Raw genomic sequence first — 19,193 nt, 5'->3', positions numbered from 1 at the left:
TTAGAAATAGTCCGAAATATACCTCGCGAAGTTCAACATATTTTCAGTAGTTCAATTATGGTGTTTTGAAAACATTACATTTTATGATTATACCACTGGCATTACTGACAGTTTTCTTTTCTTGAACAAATATTCATAATTCAACAAGTGGTCCTTACTGACTTCTGAAACTAATCATCAGGGCTCGAATTTACAGGAAACCGGGACACTATTTGTACAGCAAAAATACGAAAATGAACAAAAGATTGGTTTATAAAATAAATGCATACACATATTTGAACAATTAAGGGGCTTAAAATTAATCATTGTAAATTTTGAATTTTTCACTAAGTTGCACGTAAGGTGAACGTAAATTTAGTAATTGCTACAGTCGTTGCTCAGAAGCACCTGGATTCTACGTCCCAAATAATGTGTTTTTACCTTCTTATTTATAGTACAGGATTTAAAGCGCATAGAATGACAACATGGTCTTAATGGGTGAAACAGTACCGTTGTTTTGTTATCGGAGCGAATGAAAGTGAGTGATGCATAGTGAGTACGAAGGTAAAGGTAAACATTCAAAATGGCCGCGCCCCTAAATGATCACATGAAAAGGTAAATATCGATTGAATGAACGTTGTAGTTTACCTTATAGACGGTTATCTGAAAGATGTTGCATTGTTCATTGTAACTTGTTCAATAATACATGTAAATATTTGTATCGAGTATTAACAAGCAAATATATTAGTTTAAGTTTTATTCAATCATCATCATGTGTCTCAGGTTAATTCACTTTGTTGATATCATGATATTTGCAGATATGTACATGTATGTCATTAAGTGGCTGTTAGTAGTCATACAATAACATGCCAACAATGAGGATTCATGTCAACAGATAAACACTAATAAAACATTAAATATCAACATGTTTTCATTCACAAACACCAGGTTAAAAGGCACTGAAGCGTAAAGTTCCTTATGGTATGGGTACCATTAAAGGGAGTGCTAGAAACTGTACATTTACGTGTCTCCCGGATTCAATAAAGTATCGTTAAAATGCAAATAATAATAATAATAATAATAATAATAATAATAATAATTATAATAATGAAATGACGGTCAGGAATAATATCATTGGTTTAATAGCATTAATAAAAATAGGGTCGGGTGCTAAAACAACGGGTCTGGGAGGAAATCGGAAACAAATATTTTACGCTTCAGTACATTTTACGATAAAGGGCCGATAAATCAGGCCAAGACGATAAATAAGACACAGATGATTAGTAGAAAATCTTAAAAGTCCAACAAGTATTCATTGACCTGATTTGTTTTCAGTGCCATTGTGCACATGTAAACTATTTCTCCCCCAATGTTTTGCAATGTACAGGTACTCACAACATAAATCATACTTGACAACATCTTAAGTTAAGGATATTATACCGCTATTCCAAATATAATTTTATTCGTCGTACCACTGAGATAGTTGTTAAATAATTAGGACTATGTTCTAGTATCGAAAATACCTCCTAGTGCCAGAAAATCAAATTACGATCAATAGTATATATACTAGTCTACGTTCTATTCCATTGGGAATGATCTCATTAATTAAAGAAAATTTAGCTGTGTAACTGTGTATCCGGCACCTGGTATCGGACATAATCTTTTGCCAGGTAATCTTGTTCAACAGGAATAGTTCTGATGGGATCTTAAAATTGTAATTTGTACGTGATTTGGAAGACAACATTTTATCAGTCAGTTGTTTTATTTTTAGGCCCGCTAAATATTCATTCTGATACGTTCGTAAGATAGCTTACAACACGGACATGTCGTCATTCAGATGGACCAGTATTTAACGCATATTGTTCTAAGAATATATTATTGGCATCGGAGTTGGTATCAATTAAGTGCTAATTGAATGTGTACGCTGAGAATATTGAATAGAAAAAGTGTTCTATTAATACCCCAGAGAGTTTACCCCCAGTACAGCTCTTTTTTATTCATGTCACAAAAATCTGCACCTTCTTATAACTCAGAACCATGATGTCAATTAGTGTGCCTTTTTCGTGAGCACAGGTACTGTATATCAGAGTCAGTTGTCTATGACTAAGTTACTGAGTAACATAAAGCATTATCGAAAGCGGCATCATTGTAATTATGTATATCAGACATTGTATCGATTGTATTCCATGACTGATAAATGTAAAATTGTTGCCAAAACACACATACAATTGATAATGAGATTTCTGCAGTGAATTAACGAGAACGATTTGTTAATAATTTATTTGCGTAAGTCTTCCTTTATTTTTATTTTGCCTTTCTGGCGGACAAATGTTCATAAAATATGCTTTGTATACATCGCGTAACTGATAAGTGCCTTTACCACATTTTTTTGTCGAAAATAAATTGTATTTTCGATTGATGTTAAAAGATGACGGTATTGGATAACTGTACGCCGAACGGAAGGTATTGGTGAAAATAAAGATATCGTTCATGAACTACTTGTAACGAGCGATTTAGGATTTAGACAATGTATTTTTACAACATGAAAGTATAACACATTATTTACCGCTTCCATTTCTATTGTTGCAGGACAGGGGAATAAGACAATTTGTTTTGATCTGTAGGGAATTTTGTTATTGTTGTGTTAATGGCTCAAATCGAAAAACGAAAGAGGTAGAATCAGTAAGCGTCTCCGATAGTTGTGCTTCAAGTTGCTGCAACCGTGACTGTGTTGGATTTAGATTATTTGAGAAGTTGGCTATCAAAGCAGCCTATCAGTTTTCCAGGGGATATTGTAGGCTTGAATTTTTCTGCAATTCGATATTTCTAATGGATTGTACAATACCTTTTTATTTTATCTGCGAATAGATCATTTGAACAAACACTCTAATATCATAAACAGATAATTGACATCAAAATGGTCTGGACAATGCTACGTTACACTGGAGTGGTTATTGAAATCCGTAAGTCGTAGTATACTTACGGCCGGCAGAGGCCGGATGTTAGGATGCAGGCTCTCTGGGTGTGGACGGCCGTCGTGTGTGTGCTGATGGAGCTCATTCACTACTTCCGGTCGTGTTTCAGGCGGACAGAAGACGAGACGCCACCAGGCGAAGAAGCAGACCGGAAAAGACGGAGACATGACTGCAGCTACTTCAAGTAAGTTTTTTTCTGTATTTCTTATATGCTATTTAAATCGGAAACGTCCTGTATTTGACTACTTCGCAAAAAGTCTGACATTAAGTAAATTTGATAACGTCTGTATATCACGGTTTTAAATTTCGGAAAACAACCAAGCTTAAATGGTTTCTTCCTTTGAAAACGTAAACACTCTGAACTATCTTATTTCCCATTTTCAGGATTTTTAAGTGTTAAACCCGTGCTTTGAAGGTTGATGTTCTACTTACATTAGTAATAATGCATGTAAGCGAGCGTTAATGCGTGGTCGTGCAACGATTTACATATTGGATGATATCATTTGAAAACCGTTCAAGAGACTTTGCCGTTATATGTTAAGGACCTTCCTCAATACAAAGCCAAAAGTTAAACATTTCACACCTTAGTTATCATTTAGTTGTTTGATTCATTTTTTTGGCAAATTTTGCAACTTGCTTTCTCGTGTTACGGCGTTCAGACTTGTCGAAAGTCTGTTTGCATACAAACGGAAAAGTCTTTTGACAATATGCAAATGATTATTGTGCCAATGTTTCTTTCAGTTCTATCAACTGCCTTCTTGATGATATTGATAAGAGTGTTGTTTAAAACAATAGTGACTTAAAACAATTCCTGGTTGAAAGAAAATGAAATATCTTTCTTAATAACTGACTCTCCATGAAAGTTGCTAGCATGATGCTTGCTAAAGATTGAAAATCCAAACATTAAAAAAGAAATACGAGTTTTAGAAGTTGTTAGGGTGCATCAAACACATATTTTCGCATTGTGACAAACAAAAGTGCTATTATTTTAAAGGCTGGCGTAAATGCTTACAATGTGCCTTGATCAACTGAGTCAAAAAGACGAGCCTCATCAACCGCTTTAAATGCATTTGTTATGCCCCCCTTCGAAAAAGAGGGAGTATGTTGCTTTGCCCATGTCGATCGGTCGGTAGGTCGGTCGGTCCGTCGGTAGACCAAAGCTTGTCCGAGTGATCTCTCAACAATTCCTAGACTTATTGTCAGCAAACTTGACATGAAGGTTGGGCCTGACCAGTAGACATCCCCAAGTGATTTGAGGGGTCAAAGGTCAAGGTCACAGTGACCTTTAATTGGGAAAAAATGTCAAATCTTGTCCGAGTGATAACTCAGCAGTGCCTGGACCGATGGCCATCTAACTTTACATTGAGGGTGGGCCTGACCAGTACATGGCACATATTGATTTAAGGGGTCATCAGTTAAAGGTTAAAGTGACCTATGATCTTGAATGCTAAAAGGTTGTCCCGAGTGATAACTCGACACTGCTTGCACTCATGGCCCTCAAACTTGACTTGGAGTTATGGCCTGACCAGTAGATGACCCCTATTGACTTAAATGGATCATCAGGTCAAAGGTCAAGGTCACAGTGACCTTGAACACAAACTTGACAATTCCTTGACCTATGGTCACCAAACTTGACATGAAGGTTCCGCCTGACCAGTTGATGACCCCTATTGATTTTAGGGGTCGTCGGGTCAAAGGTCAGGGTCAAAGTGAAATTGAAAATGTAAAAAAGGTTGTCCGAGTGATAACTCGGCATTTCCTGCACCCATGGCCCTCAAACTTGACTTGGGGTTCGGACAGACCAGTAGATGACTGCTTTTGATTTAAGGGGTCATCGGGTCAAAGGTCAAGGTCACAATGACATTGAATGCAAAAAAATGTCTGTGTGATAGCTCGACAATGCCAATGGTGATCATTAGATGATCCCTATGGATTTTGAGGTTATAAGTCAAAGGTCAAGGTCACAACTCATATTGATCATTAAAATTAATACATATTTACTTAGTCCCTGCTGATAAGAGGATACACGTTTATCTGCAAATATCAGTCATCATCTGGACATGATAAAACTATGCACATACTTTCACCACACTTTGAATGATCATTAATTTAAAACTGACTCAAAGGCATCCAATGTCAATGACAAATCATCATCAGTCATTTCGGTCCATGCATATTTCAATTGTCCAACTGTTCTCTGCAATTTAGCTTTTATTAGCGACGTTGTGACTCGTGTCTGGTAACAGCTAATCCGTGAAAATGTTGCCGTTGACCACCTCAGGAAAATATACAGATACCAGGTTCCATAGGTTGGTTTATGCTCTTAAATACATTTCCTTCTGTTATTAATTTTGGCATCCGATAGGAAAATACGGTAGAAACGATAATATTTTTCACGAGTATGTTATACTAATGACAATAAAGCGAAGAATAAGTAGGCTATACTGTACGCCCGGCTTCGGCGTCGGCATCTGCGTCGGCGTCTGCGTCGGGGTCCGGTCGAAGTTTTAGGACAAGATCGCAATTTCACGTAAAACTTCAATTCCCTTCATTCAATTCACTTAAAGCGACAGTCCGCAAAAGTAACCGTATTTCAAAAGTTTTTAATAAGTTCCACATTGTTTCAGACCGACTGAACCGCAATTATTTTTTAAAAAATCGCTTTAATAACTTAGATTTAACAAATTGAAAATTGCCGAAAGTTGCTATTTTTAGACGGCAAAAGAGAAAGTAGGTCTACGGTTTTTCCGACTACTCTTGGGGGCGATACTATTTCCCGGTCCCGGTCTCCTCCGGTCTCTGTTTTATAGTAGCTATCGGGCGTGATCAAAAAGGTGTTAATGACCGCGGGGGGTAATAGGATTACAAAAGATTACAGTTGATTAAAACATTAGATATTTGATGATAATTATGTCACTATTTATTTCAAATTTTATATCAATAAAACATAAAATAAATTTAGGCAAAGATAAAAACATGAAATATGCACATGTACTGAAATTAATGTCATGAATAACAAACACATTGAGTGTGTGTTTTTTCATATTAAATTCAGTTATAAGTATACTATTGATAATAGTAATACAAAAAATAACAATGCTTGACTACATGTAAATCAGATATGAGTCGGATATGCAAACATGGAATTTTTCAATTGTAATCATTTATGCTTAAAAAATTTTATGTCGGGGGGGGGGGGGGGGGGGGTAAACATAAAAGGAAGAACAATAACATAACATAACATAATTTAAAAGGTGCAATTCTAAGTTACTTCATACTCTAGCCGTCCTCAATCTTTTATGCAAAAAACATGAGCATTTGTACTGCATCGCATCTTTCTCTACACCTTTAACACGAATTGCATAAATAGTGTATACCTATAACAAATTGCATAAATTAAGACATAATGTTTATATATTTTATACCATTTTGTTACATATAAAAACAAATAAGATTGTCAAAATCGTGTTATAAACATCAGCAACACAATCCGTTGCCTGGGGCCATAAGTTATGAACCGGGAATTATGAGACCGGATGAGACCGGATTTTACGAGGAGAGACCGGGAAATAGTATCGCCCTGCGCATGCGCAAGAACTCTCGGGGGCCGATAGTTAACAAGAGATATTGAAAATGACACGAAAAACTCATTTCTAGGTCGATTTGAACCAATTTTTTTTTGGATTCGTCAGTCAGGAATGCTTATCAACACATAGATGAATTTCATTTTTTTTCATGGCTAATTTGCCCGATTTGCGGACTGTCGCTTTAATACTTCCTTCAGTTGTTCAGGACAATCACACAAAGAGGTAACATAACTCCATTATCCAAAATACAACTTATGGCCCCTGATTGACTGAGGTTAAAGTTTTAGGGCAATTTGAGTCGAGTGAAAGTTTGAGGGCAAATTGGGAATTTTAACTTATATCTTATTAACTCTTCATTCAATTGACTTACTACTTCACACAGTTGTTGACGACCATGTTTTCAATAAGGTTAACTTAGGTAACATTACACCATTTCATTTTAAATACAAACTATGGCCCCTAATTGACTTAAGAACTTATGTTAAAGTTTTAGGGCACATTGTGTCTGGTTATAATTTAGGACAAGGTAGGACTCTGGTTAGGTTAACTGTTTCACGCAAGTAACAAAGTTCAAAGTCGTTCAGGTAATCCGAAATGTCATTATGTACGAGATTTGCTCTCAATATAAGCATGTTTGTTTACTATAAAACATTATATGACAGACTGTATTCCCGTGTGATAGACTCTTACTGTTGCCATGTTTCCTTGCAGGAGCTACGCGGACATTGGCGTGCACGAGGAAATGTTAAGCGACACAGTGCGGACAAACGCTTACAGGTATGAACGTGGGTCATCAGTCCTGATTGCTTGAATTATTAGAAGCAGATCCGAGCTGCGCGACGATTCATTGAGTTATTTATACTGATAGTAGATATCATTTGCTATTGATGTATTTTCCTTGGATGACCTAGGGTGACTGCAAGACTGTTTTGTGTAATATGTGGCACTAGAATGCTTGACATTTCCTGTTTAATTAATAGCCGCTGTAACGTCAGACGAATTAAATCAATATTATTCAAGAAAACAGGGGTATATGTCAGTGTGTTATATCATCGGTAATCCGTTAAAACATATCATTTAAGTTATCTAGTTCATATCAAGTTCCAAAGTCTGTACACTGTAATCATGTTTATGAACAACAGAAGCATTGTTGAGATATTGCTGGTCAGTCTGTCCGCCGCACACATGATAATTGTTGAGATGATGCTGGTAAGTCTGTCTACCGTCAACATGATCATTATTGCGATGATGCTGGTCAGTCTGTGAGCCGCCAATATGATCATTATTGCGATGATGCTGGTCAGTCTGTGAGCCGCCAACATGATCATTGTTAAGATGATGCTGGTCAGTCTGTCCGCCGCTCACATGATCGTTGTTAAGATGTTGCTGGTCAGCCTGTCCGCCGCCCACATTATCCTTGTTAAGATGTTGATAGTCAGCCTGTCCACCGCTCACATGATCATTGTTGAGATGATGCTGGTCAGCCTGTCTACCGTCAACATGATCATTATTGCGATGATGCTGGTCAGTCTGTGAGCCGCCAACATGATCATTGTTGAGATGATGCTGGTCAGTCTGTCCACCGTCAACATGATCATTGTTAAGATGATGCTGGTCAGTCTGTCCACCGTCAACATGATCATTGTTGAGATGATGCTGGTCAGTCTGTCCACCACCAACATGATCATTGTTGAGATGATGCTGGTCAGTCTGTCCACCGTCAACATGATCGTTGTTAAGATGATGCTGGTCAGTCTGTCCGCCACTCACATGATCGTTGTTAAGATGTTGCTGGTCAGCCTGTCCACCGCCCACATGATCATGTTCAGAAGATGTTGGTCAGCCTGTTCGTCGATATCATGATCATTGTTGGGATGTTGCTGGTCAGCCTGTCCGTGGGCATCATGGTCATTGTTGAGATTATGCTGGTCAGTCTGTCCGCCGTCAACATGATCATCATTGAGATGATGCTTGTCAGTCTGTCCACCGCCAACATGATCCTTGTTGCTATGATGCTGGTAAGTCTCTGAGCCGCCAACATGATCATTGTTGCTATGATGCTGGTCAGTCTGTGAGCCGCCAACATGATCATCGTTGAGATGATACTGGTCAGTATACCCGCCGTCATCATGATCATCGTTGAGATGATACTGGTCAGTTTGCCCGCCCCCATATGATCACTGTTGCGATGCTGCTGGTCAGTCTGCCCGACGTCATCATGATCATTGTTGAGATGATGCTGGTCAGTCTGTCTACCGTCAACATGATCATCATTGAGATGATACTGGTCAGTTTGCCCGCCCCCACATGATCATTGTTGAGATTATGCTGGTTAGTCTGCCCGCCGTCGACATGATCATCATTGAGATGATGCTGGTCAGTCTGTCCACCGTCAACATGATCATCATTGAGATGATGCTGGTCAGTCTGTCCGCAGCCACCATGGTAATTTTTGAGATGATACTGGTCAGTCTGCCCGACGTCATCATGATCATTGTTGAGATGATGCTGGTCAGTCTGTCTACCGTCAACATGATCATCATTGAGATGATACTGGTCAGTTTGCCCGCCCCCACATGATCATTGTTGAGATTATGCTGGTTAGTCTGCCCGCCGTCGACATGATCATCATTGAGATGATGCTGGTCAGTCTGTCCACCGTCAACATGATCATCATTGAGATGATGCTGGTCAGTCTGTCCGCAGCCACCATGGTAATTTTTGAGATGTTGCTGGTCAGTATTTCCGCCGCCAACATGATCATCGTTGTGATGATGCTAGTGCGCCTTACTCGAATACAAACAAGGCCATGTAATTCCATTGGGATATGACAACCCTCTGTTTTTTTGCAGAGTAAGCTATATCTTTTTCTTATTATTTAACCTGAAAGCAAACTGAGAATGCGATTCAATTCTGCATGATAATGTATTCACACGGGCTATAGAATACAACACAATCATTCAGAGAGAAAAAGAAAATTGGAATTTTACTTATCAGGGCTTTATGTATTGTTCATAAAAAAATCAGCCGTGCATTTCCTCTTTATCAGATGTCTGGTTCTACAGAGTTTTCTTTGTCTTTGAATACCGTCGGTTTTGAAAAATGCGATTGAAATCTGGATTTCAGCAGGTGTTCTTTATTGATAAACACGAAAAAAACTCACTTGTCAGAATCCATCTGCTGTTATATGCTGCTTCGCCATCTCTCATGAACTGTGCTAATTGTAAGGGACATCCAATTAACATTAAGCCTAGAATAAACATAACTACATAATTCATAGTCGGTACGGATATTTTCAAATCATGTGGCATTCAATGTGTTTGCAAAGAAAATGCCACGATATTGCAATGAAAATTCTCATTGACCATTTGAGTACAGACCCCAATTTATAGAAACATCACAAGTCTATTAAAACGGAACTAAGCTTAGCCCACAATTGTTGTTTTGGCATAATTTGTTGTAGGTTATTTTAATGCGTGTGCGGTTCGATCGCTGTGTTCTTACGTTTGTGCCTCTCGTTTACAGCCGTCCAGACTCGTTATTGCCCTCGCCTTGTGCATGTTTTTCATTTGAATATTGGACCACCAAGGTTGTCTTTGAAAATCTCATTGTATAATTTGAATGGTCAAAAGAAACAGATCCTCAAGTTTTTACCCAAACTTGTGTATGGCCGCATTATCAGTTAAACAGTTCCAGTTTTGAGCCCTATGCCTCTTGTACAGGCATGGTTTGCGCCGTATTCTCTTTTGTGTATAAATGTCAACCAATGGTATCCCAGGGAAGTTAGGGGCCGACCACAATGTAAACGTCGTTTGAAGGACAAAAATTAAAAAAAACAACAACAATTTTTAATTATTTTTGTGGCTCAATATATAGCAAGCATAATTCATATATCCGTTGCAACATGTTAAGCTGTAATTAGGAGTTGAGCAGTTCTAACGAAAGAAGATTATATCAGATTTCCAATCAAAAAGCATTTATATTTTCCCGGAAATGTCTTAATATAAATGAATATGTTTGTGAGTCAAAATTATCAGAACTACCAAATTAATAATATGTTAAGCTTTGTGGTTATTGCAGCTATTTTAAAAGAAGATATTTGCATTTTTGTAACCAGGAAATGAATTTCATTCACTATTTCCCATTATGTTTTTAATAACTTTCTTATTTGAAAATATATCATCACGAACTCTCAAGACATTGTTGATTAGTCTGGATCATTTTGAAACAAAAACATAGTAATAATGTCGACAAACTTTTTCGAAAAAATGTGAATGCGTTTTTTTATCCAAAATCTGATAAAATCTTGTTTTGTTAATTTTGTTCTACTCCTACCCATAAATATGTCACCAAGAATGTATGTATTACTCAAACAAAAGATCGTTCCTCAAAACTAAATAAACATGAATTTTCGAAACGTTTTAATTGTTGACCCTCCCTTAGCACTTTTGTATTGTGGCAGTCCCTTAACAGATAATCGATCAGGTAATGATGCGTTGTAAGTTGTACACATATCTCAATGAAGTAGCACATCAAGATTTGTCTAAACGTTCAAGTAAAGGTAGTGTTTTACAATATTTCCATTGAGGCTGTTTCTAAAATCGCTAGTGATGTAGAAGGAACGGAAGGTATCTGAACGCTAGGTATCGGGCGAGTGCCTGGTTTGTTAGGATTTAATATGATTCTGGTTTATTTTCTATAAAAATATGTTTAAACATTGAAGCAACCATGTGTTGATGTTTTTGTGAAATTTATTCCGACTGCTCTTTACTACGAACAATGTACCCATCGTGGACGTACCTTGATTGTGTTTGTGGCCAGGTAATTGATAACCGCTATGTGTTTACAGTGGCTGTCAGCGAGAATGAAGCACGAGGTTTTCCAGACCTCGAGAAACACCACTGCCTCCGATAGCTAGATAAATTTAAATATTTAACAACATTACTCTGCGTCCATCAAAAATATGTTACCATGACCCTTGACTGGGGAAATCTGCTTTACAGATATGCGATTTTAAAGAACTACGAACGACTCAGGGGCAGCGTGGTTGCGGATGTTGGAGCTGGCACCGGTATCCTCTCAGTATTTTGCGTACAGGCCGGAGCCAAGAAAGGTAATAACACCGGTATCACATCTGTCTTCTGCATTCAGGAACACAACATATTCATGTTTTTGATTGACAGCCAACATGGTCAAATATGTTCCATAATGACGCACGGACGTGTGATTATGAAAGAAGGACTTTCAATTTATCATTTATCAAGAGCAACCTGGAAACGTGATTCATGGAACATACCAATGATAATCCTTATTTGGTCGTTCGAATAAACTGTTTTATCAGTAAAGATCGTGACTGAAAACCGATTGGAAAGAATCGTTCTTTTAAACGTTTATATGTGCACTTTCATCTTACCGTCATAACAAAAGATAGCAATTTACGGTTTGCCATATATCCACAATGAAAGTGTTTCATGTCCTATATCCGATGTTTTATGGTGCGCCTACCAGATTAATCACACAGTGTTCCATGCGTGCACGTTCACATCAAATTCTTGTTTTGGAATTTAATGGTGTCTGGCTTATGGACCCCTCTTTACCAAACTAATTTGAAGTCATTGCATGAGTGACAGAATGTTATCTTCCAAGACCCGTCCATATGAGTTTAGTACACGACATAAAACATATAAATGTTATGGTGTTTTAGGGCCTTGAAATGCAGTTTATGGCTGTTATTTTGTTTGACAAATATTGCACATTTTTCATCTTGGAAGATAAAAACATGATCGTAGTTCCTGCAGTATTATTGCTCTGTGTTTCCAGTATATGCGATTGAGGCAAGCGATATGGCGGGACAAACGGAGGCTGTTGTAAACGAAAACAAGATGGCGGAGCGCATTGACGTCATTCACAACGCCGTGGAGGTAAAGCCTGTGCCTTCATTACGTCGTTGTCGAATGCTAGGAAGTATAACCCGTTTCGTCATTATTTCATCAATGCATCTGTGATTTTATATCCAGTTTTCTCTTTCGTTACGTCTTAGGAATTGCTCCAAGCAGGGAATCTGAAAACAAAAACATGTGCAACTTCAAATTTATTGGCAATTCCATTAGGTAGCGTTCAATTAAAATAAGGAGTAATAGGAAATCAAAATAACAAACCTCTCATCGTGTTTTTTTTGGCATTCAGGCGTCCAAATTCTTCCATCCTACGAATATTTTCCTGATTACATAGGATGATTTTGATGTTGATTTTAATATTATAAGTAAGACTAGAGAAACGCAAAGTTAAAGAGCCGTTCCTTAAATCATTCCTTAAAGCACAATCAGTTTCATTTACGGTGAACTATCTTCATATTGCCTATCCGTCGACCTTTTCTTTTTTCCTCCAAATGACGTCAGAGCCGCGTCGGGCAATTTTGAGAAAATCCGTAATAACCATCACGAGCCGTGATGATAGCACAGGTTGAAGCATTCTTTAATTTTGCGTGAACGAAATTCTATTATAATAAATTGTTTAATATTGATATGTTTCATAATTTAAAAGATTATTTCATGATGGCTACGTTATTTAGTATCTAAAGTTTTAATCATGATATTTCCATTGATTGTAAATTATATATCAATTTCCTTTCGAGATGAAACACGAGATGGCGCACGTTAATGTATAAGATAGGAAAACTATCAAGGAGATACTTTCTGAAATAAGGTAGCACTTGCACGAATTCGTTGAGGTTTTCTGATACAGTAGAAATAATTTTAAGTCATACAATACGAAGAAAACCCGATTGTTTCACATTAGTTCGCAACAAATTCACCCAAACCTCTCGTGATATATTACTGTCGGTGCTCACTCAGTGAAATATACTGCGATCTTATGCTGAAACAAACAATTATCCTCGCTTAATTGCCGTGCTAGCTGGTTGATTGTAGTGGCTCCAATCACGAGGATCAAGTTTATGTAGACAATACCTCTCGTGTTTGTGAACGGTTTTATATCCAGGAGTAGGTGTCTATCTGAGATTTCATTTGTTCAGTACCATATCATAGCAAGTCCTTGTAATTGATTTTGAAGTACGTACATTTAAACTTCAGAAATTAAGTTTTGATTCACCACAATATATTTATTTTTTATGTATTTATATCAATATGAGTTGATTTTTCTTAATGTATTTTCAGTCTGTGAAATTTCCGGAACAGCTTGACGTTATTGTCAGTGAGTGGATGGTAGGTGCCCCCTTTCAATTATTTATCCGTGTAGTTATGACAATGGAGCGTGCTACTCAATGACTAACAGTGCCCGGTGGTCATTTTGCCTCTGTGCTATTTTGAAATATTCCTTCTGTTTAAAGTATAGCCTCTGTACAAGTAAATGTACTCGTTCAACTTTGTGTTACATTATCTTGTTCCATGTTTCAGGGTTACTGCCTGTTCTATGAGTCTATGCTGCCGTCCGTCATCCACTGCAGAGACCGGTGGCTCAAACAGGTACATCCATACCCGTATGACTTTTTCTGACTGTAGTATGATTGGTGCAGCATACTGCAGAGCCACTCTCAATGTCGTCTTCATTATGGCTGGTACCAGATACCCGTAGACTATAATCTACAATTTCATCTAATGAAACGGCTCATTGGCCTATATCAAGTACTACGCTTATTCGTTAACAATTTTATTTTCAGTGTGCTTTTCAAAGTCCACGTACTACATTTGAAAATGAACTTTGTATGTCCGTTATAGTTTCTACTTTTCCTAACACATTTACTTATCGTTGTGTGTATCGCTCGTTTTCATTCTTTCAGGAAATATTTATTTTAGCATTCATTTAAACCCTGGATATCAAAATAGTCCATTGCTGACCAACAACTACTGACCCCGAAGCAGCCTAAGTCCCTTAAAATATATGTGCTCCTAGAAATTCGGGCCAGGCTTCAAGCTCAATCCATTTAAGACGTTGTGTGTGATTTAATAAAGGAATACAAAGATTTTCATTGCCATATTTCTCTAGTTGAAATATGTCGTGTTTTAAACTATGCCTCATATCTAAGACTCTTCGCAATGAAAGCGACTTCTTGTCCTACTATATTTGACTTATTTCTTCCAGGGTGGTTTGATGTTCCCCTCAACCGCTACACTGTACATTGCCCCCTTCTACGACGCCGAGTATGATAACAGGTATCTTATATGGTCTGTCGGAAAACTCATTGATTATGAGATCGTTAATACCACACACCATGGTGACTGTTTGCTATGCACCGGAGTGGGCAAATATATAAATATTTACGTTTCTCTTGTGTATAAAAACTGCCGTTAATTTCAAAGAAAAATAACTTTGGATAAATGTTAAAATTATTAGTGATTTAAAAGCTCACATCTCAACCTTTATTAATATTTCTTTATGAACGTGAGAGTAAACAAAGGCCACATAACATTGATTTTGCTTGCAGGCTTGAGTTTTGGTCCGAGATTCGTTCCGTGTACAAGTTGTCGATGGAGAGTATGAAATCCTACGCCAAACAAAGCATTGCAAGTAAGAATAACGCTATTAACGGCGCGTACAAAGTTGCCGTACATTATGATAGACCCATGCAATGAAACAAAAGTCCATAATTGAGACTATTGCGGTTTGGTTTACATGATTAAACTGACACCTCATTATTTCATTGGGTAATATTGTGTTTACACTATTTAGTGAATTGTAGACCACGCGTATTGCAATGTGTGATATTAACCTTGATGTTATATTAGCGAACATTCAAGGATTTAATGTATTCGTATTCGTTGGTAATCATTAACGTATGGTGTTTGTCAGAGCAGGTGCACGTGAATACCATACCACCGGAAGCTATACAAGCGCATGCGCAGAAAGTCTGTCACCTCGACCTGCTCACAGTACAGGCATCAGATCTGAAACATGTCCAGGTGTGTCTATAGTCATTACAGAAACAGAGAGGATCCATTCATTGATTAAATAATTTGAACTATTCATTTTCGTTTGCGTGCTGTGTTTATTCTTAAATATTTCTTGCAATATTAATTTCATCACGTATATATCAGAAAACGATCACATGTTGAAAGTTCTGTTAATTGCATTAATTACACTACTTCATTAATTACGATTTTTTTTCTGAATGATGTGTCTTAACAGATTATATAATTATGAAATAACTACATGCCAGGGAGAGTTCCGGTTCGAGTGTTTCGGGCGGACGCAAGTGCACGGGTTCTGCACGTGGTTTGACGTCGGCTTTCCAGAAGGCGTCACTTTGACAACATCGCCTTATGCAGAGTGGGTTATACCGTGTAGTTTTTATACTGTATTTAAATCTCAAAATGAAAAATTGAACTTTTTATGCTAAAATGTATTTCCGTATGATTGCAATTCATTGAGGACCAACTACTTACGATATATTACTTTGGATGCAGTCTGCTATCTCATTATATCTGTGTTTTGGTCATGGCATTCTCTCACATAGACTAGTGTTTAACAAAAAACGCATTTAATATCGCTGGGTTATAAGAACGAGATTACTAATCGTTAATGTCCATCATATTTTGCAGCAACTTTCATTAACATTTCGTTTCTTATTCATCTTTGCAGGGAGACGCACTGGTCGCAGACAGCCTTTTACGTAGAAGAGCCTTTTTCGGTTGACCAGGACACGTGTATTTCCGGTTCCATCCACATCCGGCCACATAGGGAAGCCGCAAGGTTAATTGCGAGCATTTTATAGTGTTTCAAATCAACGACTTTGATGATATAAAATTAGTCTCTTATATTATTGTGCCAGTCATTTGACGTCATCCATTTTAAGTAGAATTTATTTATATATTGTTCTTTTTTATTTTCCTTTAATCGAAATCTTTATTCAAGGAGAATGCATACATTGGGTTTCTGCGACTATGAACATTTGCAGCACCTGTATCTTATATTTTTTAAAACATTGGGTCATGAACGAATATTCAAATGTATTAAGATGGAAATGTTTAATCCTTAAGTTAAGTAAAACTTGTTTCATTTTCCTAAAATGGAAATCTGCATTTAACAAAGACATTGCATACATTGTGTTTATGCGACTGTTTGCAGCAGCTGCAATTATTATGCCCCCCTTCGAAGAAGAGGGGTATATTGCTTTGCACAGGCATGTCGGTATGTCGGTCCGTCGGTAGACCAAAGCTTGTCCGAGTGATAACTCAACAATTCCTGGACGTATGGTCATCAAACTTCACATGAAGGTTGGGCCTGACCAGTAGATGACCCCTATTGATTTTGGGGGTCATCAGGTCAAAGGTCAAGGTCACAGTGACCTTTAATGGTAAAATAATTTTAATCCTTGTCCGAGTGATAACTCAACAATGCCTGCACCCATGGCCCTCAAACTTGACATAGAAATTGGACCTGACCAGTAGATGACCCCTATTGTTTTGAGGGTCATCAGGCCAAAGGTCAAGGTCACAGTGACCTTGAATGATAAAATGTTGTCCAAGTGATAACTTGACAATGCCTGCACCCATGACCCTCATACTTGACTTGGAGGTTGGGCCTGACCAGTATATGACCCCTACTGTTTTTGGGGGTCATTGGACCAAAGGCCAAGGTCACATGTACCTTGAATGGTAAAAGGTTGTCCGAGTGATAACTCGACAATGCCTGCACCCATGGCCCTCAAACTTGACTTGGAGAATTGGCCTGACCAGGAGATAACCCCTATGGTTTTGGGGGGTCATCTGGCCAAAGGTCAAGGTCACAGTGTCCAGGAATGGTAAAAGGTTGTCAGAGTGATAACTCGACAATGCCTGCACCCATGTCCCTCTAACTTGACTTGGAGGTTGGGCCTGGCCAGAAGATGGTTCCTATTGATTTTACGGGTCATTGGGCCAAACGTCAAGGTCACAGTGACCTTGAATGATAAAAGGTTGTCTGAGTGATAACTTGACAATGCCTGCATCCATGGCCCTCAAACTTGACATTTAGGTTTCTGGTGACCAGCTGATGACTCTGGATTTTGAGTTCATAGAGTCAAAGGTCATGGTCATAACACACTCTATCCTCCCACTTTAATGGTCATAATCTTAAAACTGCCTTAACAGCAACAAATCAGCTGTCATTTCGGTCCATGCATATTTCATTCAATTGTCCATATAATCCTGACAACATGGCGCTCAGGGGGGGGGGGGCATAATGTTTGACAAACATCTCTTGTGATTAAAGTGTTGACATCAACACACTGCAGTATATCAAGGTAGGAATATGTTAACTTCAGTATAACGTGTTTCAGATTCCTAGATATCAGTATTACCCACCAAGTGAACAGCGGACCAAAACACACAAGGACGCATCTCATGAACGACTGCTTTGTCTGATGATTACAATACAATTGAGAAGAGTATTATACATCTGACGAAAGATAGTTAAGCCTTCAATACAGAGACTGTTCAAGAGAGAGAGAGGCGCGCCACAAGTGTTTGTAGAATAGAAGTGACGGTCACTTAATCGGTACACTTTTGTCTCCATCAAGGTTTCCTAACTGAACACCAATCGTCAAGTATTCCATAAAGTGGACATTATTCTAGGTCAAGACGTCTAGTCTAAACGACTTGATATTGTGCCTTGAACAGTGTGATATGACTAACCATTACATTACATTTTCATATTAAACGCAACCTAAATCAGTAGTTAGTTTTCTTATGTCATAATTTAATTATGCCATTAACTGTTGATATTTGATATAAAAAATGGAAATCGAATTTCACTTGGATTGCGTTTGATTCATTTATAGATGTTAACACGAACCATAGTAAATATGCAGCTTACATATCTGAACGTTTTAAGGCAACCGTGTATGTGATGTAAAATGCACTAAAACTTCGTATAAAAACCATGAACACAATGAGTTGGTCTTTAACGACAGAATAGGGTAAGTAAATGCACAGTTCCGGGAGGATCGTAGATCATTTAGAGCCGAATAATGATAGTGAAACACGAGACACAGCATCTTCCTTTACATTATATATTTACAATGTTACCGGCATTTGTTTAATGTAACAGACGGTGCATGTTGGTACAGGTTCATAAATTTGACCTGAACAGTTTGTCAGTACTTGGTAGCTAGGATTGTTTTCTCCTGAACCGCTCAGAAATTCAGAATAATTGTGACTTTTTTTATTCGTCACTTTCCGGACGCTTTTGTTTCTTCATTTCCATGTTTTATGATTAACTAAAAACATGTCCACTACATTGTTTCGCCTGCAAATGTACCTATACAAGTACTCCGTTGGTAGAAAGTCAACTAGTTCTTATATTTATTATGTGATGTCATTATATGTGTTGTTTGTAAGAAGAAGCTAACACATGAGGGAAACGTTAAGTTTTAACTATCGAATAAAGATAGGATGTGTAATAGAATCGTATTGTCCTTTGCCATCGACATTCCCCCCTTTGTGATGCAAACTTGCATTTACTTTTCTGTCTGAAAGCCGTTCTCTGTATTCCTTTTCAACAAGGAATGGGCCAATAAATTAAAGCCAATTGTAATAATTGAAGAACGAATAAAATGATGTTCCTGGCAGGGCTGATATGTACCCGTATCTTAAGTGGTCTGCCTCTAAATAATATTTCGTTGTGTTACAATTGTGTAGTTTGATCCTAACAAAAT

At 37.8% G+C, this 19,193-nt stretch overlaps 1 protein-coding gene across 5 annotated transcripts; it reads left to right on the top strand.

Moving 5' to 3' along the window:
• Positions 1-362: 362 nt before the first annotated feature.
• LOC128216765 (protein arginine N-methyltransferase 6-like) lies at positions 363-18,428 on the top strand. Of its 5 annotated transcripts, none has more exons than XM_052923424.1 (13): positions 363-594; positions 3,064-3,138; positions 7,253-7,318; positions 11,545-11,654; positions 12,362-12,462; positions 13,717-13,764; positions 13,957-14,025; positions 14,642-14,712; positions 14,985-15,067; positions 15,350-15,459; positions 15,717-15,826; positions 16,139-16,249; positions 17,817-18,428. In XM_052923424.1, the coding sequence occupies exons 1-13, from the start codon at positions 563-565 to the stop codon at positions 17,899-17,901; spliced, it is 1,071 nt and encodes a 356-aa protein (XP_052779384.1). In that variant the 5' UTR covers positions 363-562; the 3' UTR covers positions 17,902-18,428. The 5 variants fall into 5 exon arrangements, with proteins under 5 accessions (XP_052779384.1, XP_052779383.1, XP_052779385.1 ...); XM_052923423.1 differs by having other exon boundaries at positions 577-594; positions 2,569-3,138; XM_052923422.1 differs by lacking the exon at positions 363-594 and having other exon boundaries at positions 1,234-3,138.
• Positions 18,429-19,193: the final 765 nt, after the last annotated feature.

This window comes from Mya arenaria, chromosome 14 (genome assembly GCF_026914265.1).
Source record: "Mya arenaria isolate MELC-2E11 chromosome 14, ASM2691426v1".
NCBI classification, from domain to species: Eukaryota; Metazoa; Mollusca; class Bivalvia; order Myida; family Myidae; genus Mya; species Mya arenaria.
This window is presented reverse-complemented; position numbering and strand designations above follow the sequence as displayed.

Bases quoted from the DNA above. Each gene is read 5' to 3' on its own strand.
- LOC128216765 (XM_052923423.1), top strand. From the start codon at position 2,987: ATGCAGGCTCTCTGGGTGTGGACGGCCGTCGTGTGTGTGCTGATGGAG. The intron at 3,139-7,252 runs GTAAGTTTTTTT...GTTTCCTTGCAG, and splicing joins CATGACTGCAGCTACTTCAA to GAGCTACGCGGACATTGGCG. The intron at 7,319-11,544 runs GTATGAACGTGG...TCTGCTTTACAG, and splicing joins GTGCGGACAAACGCTTACAG to ATATGCGATTTTAAAGAACT.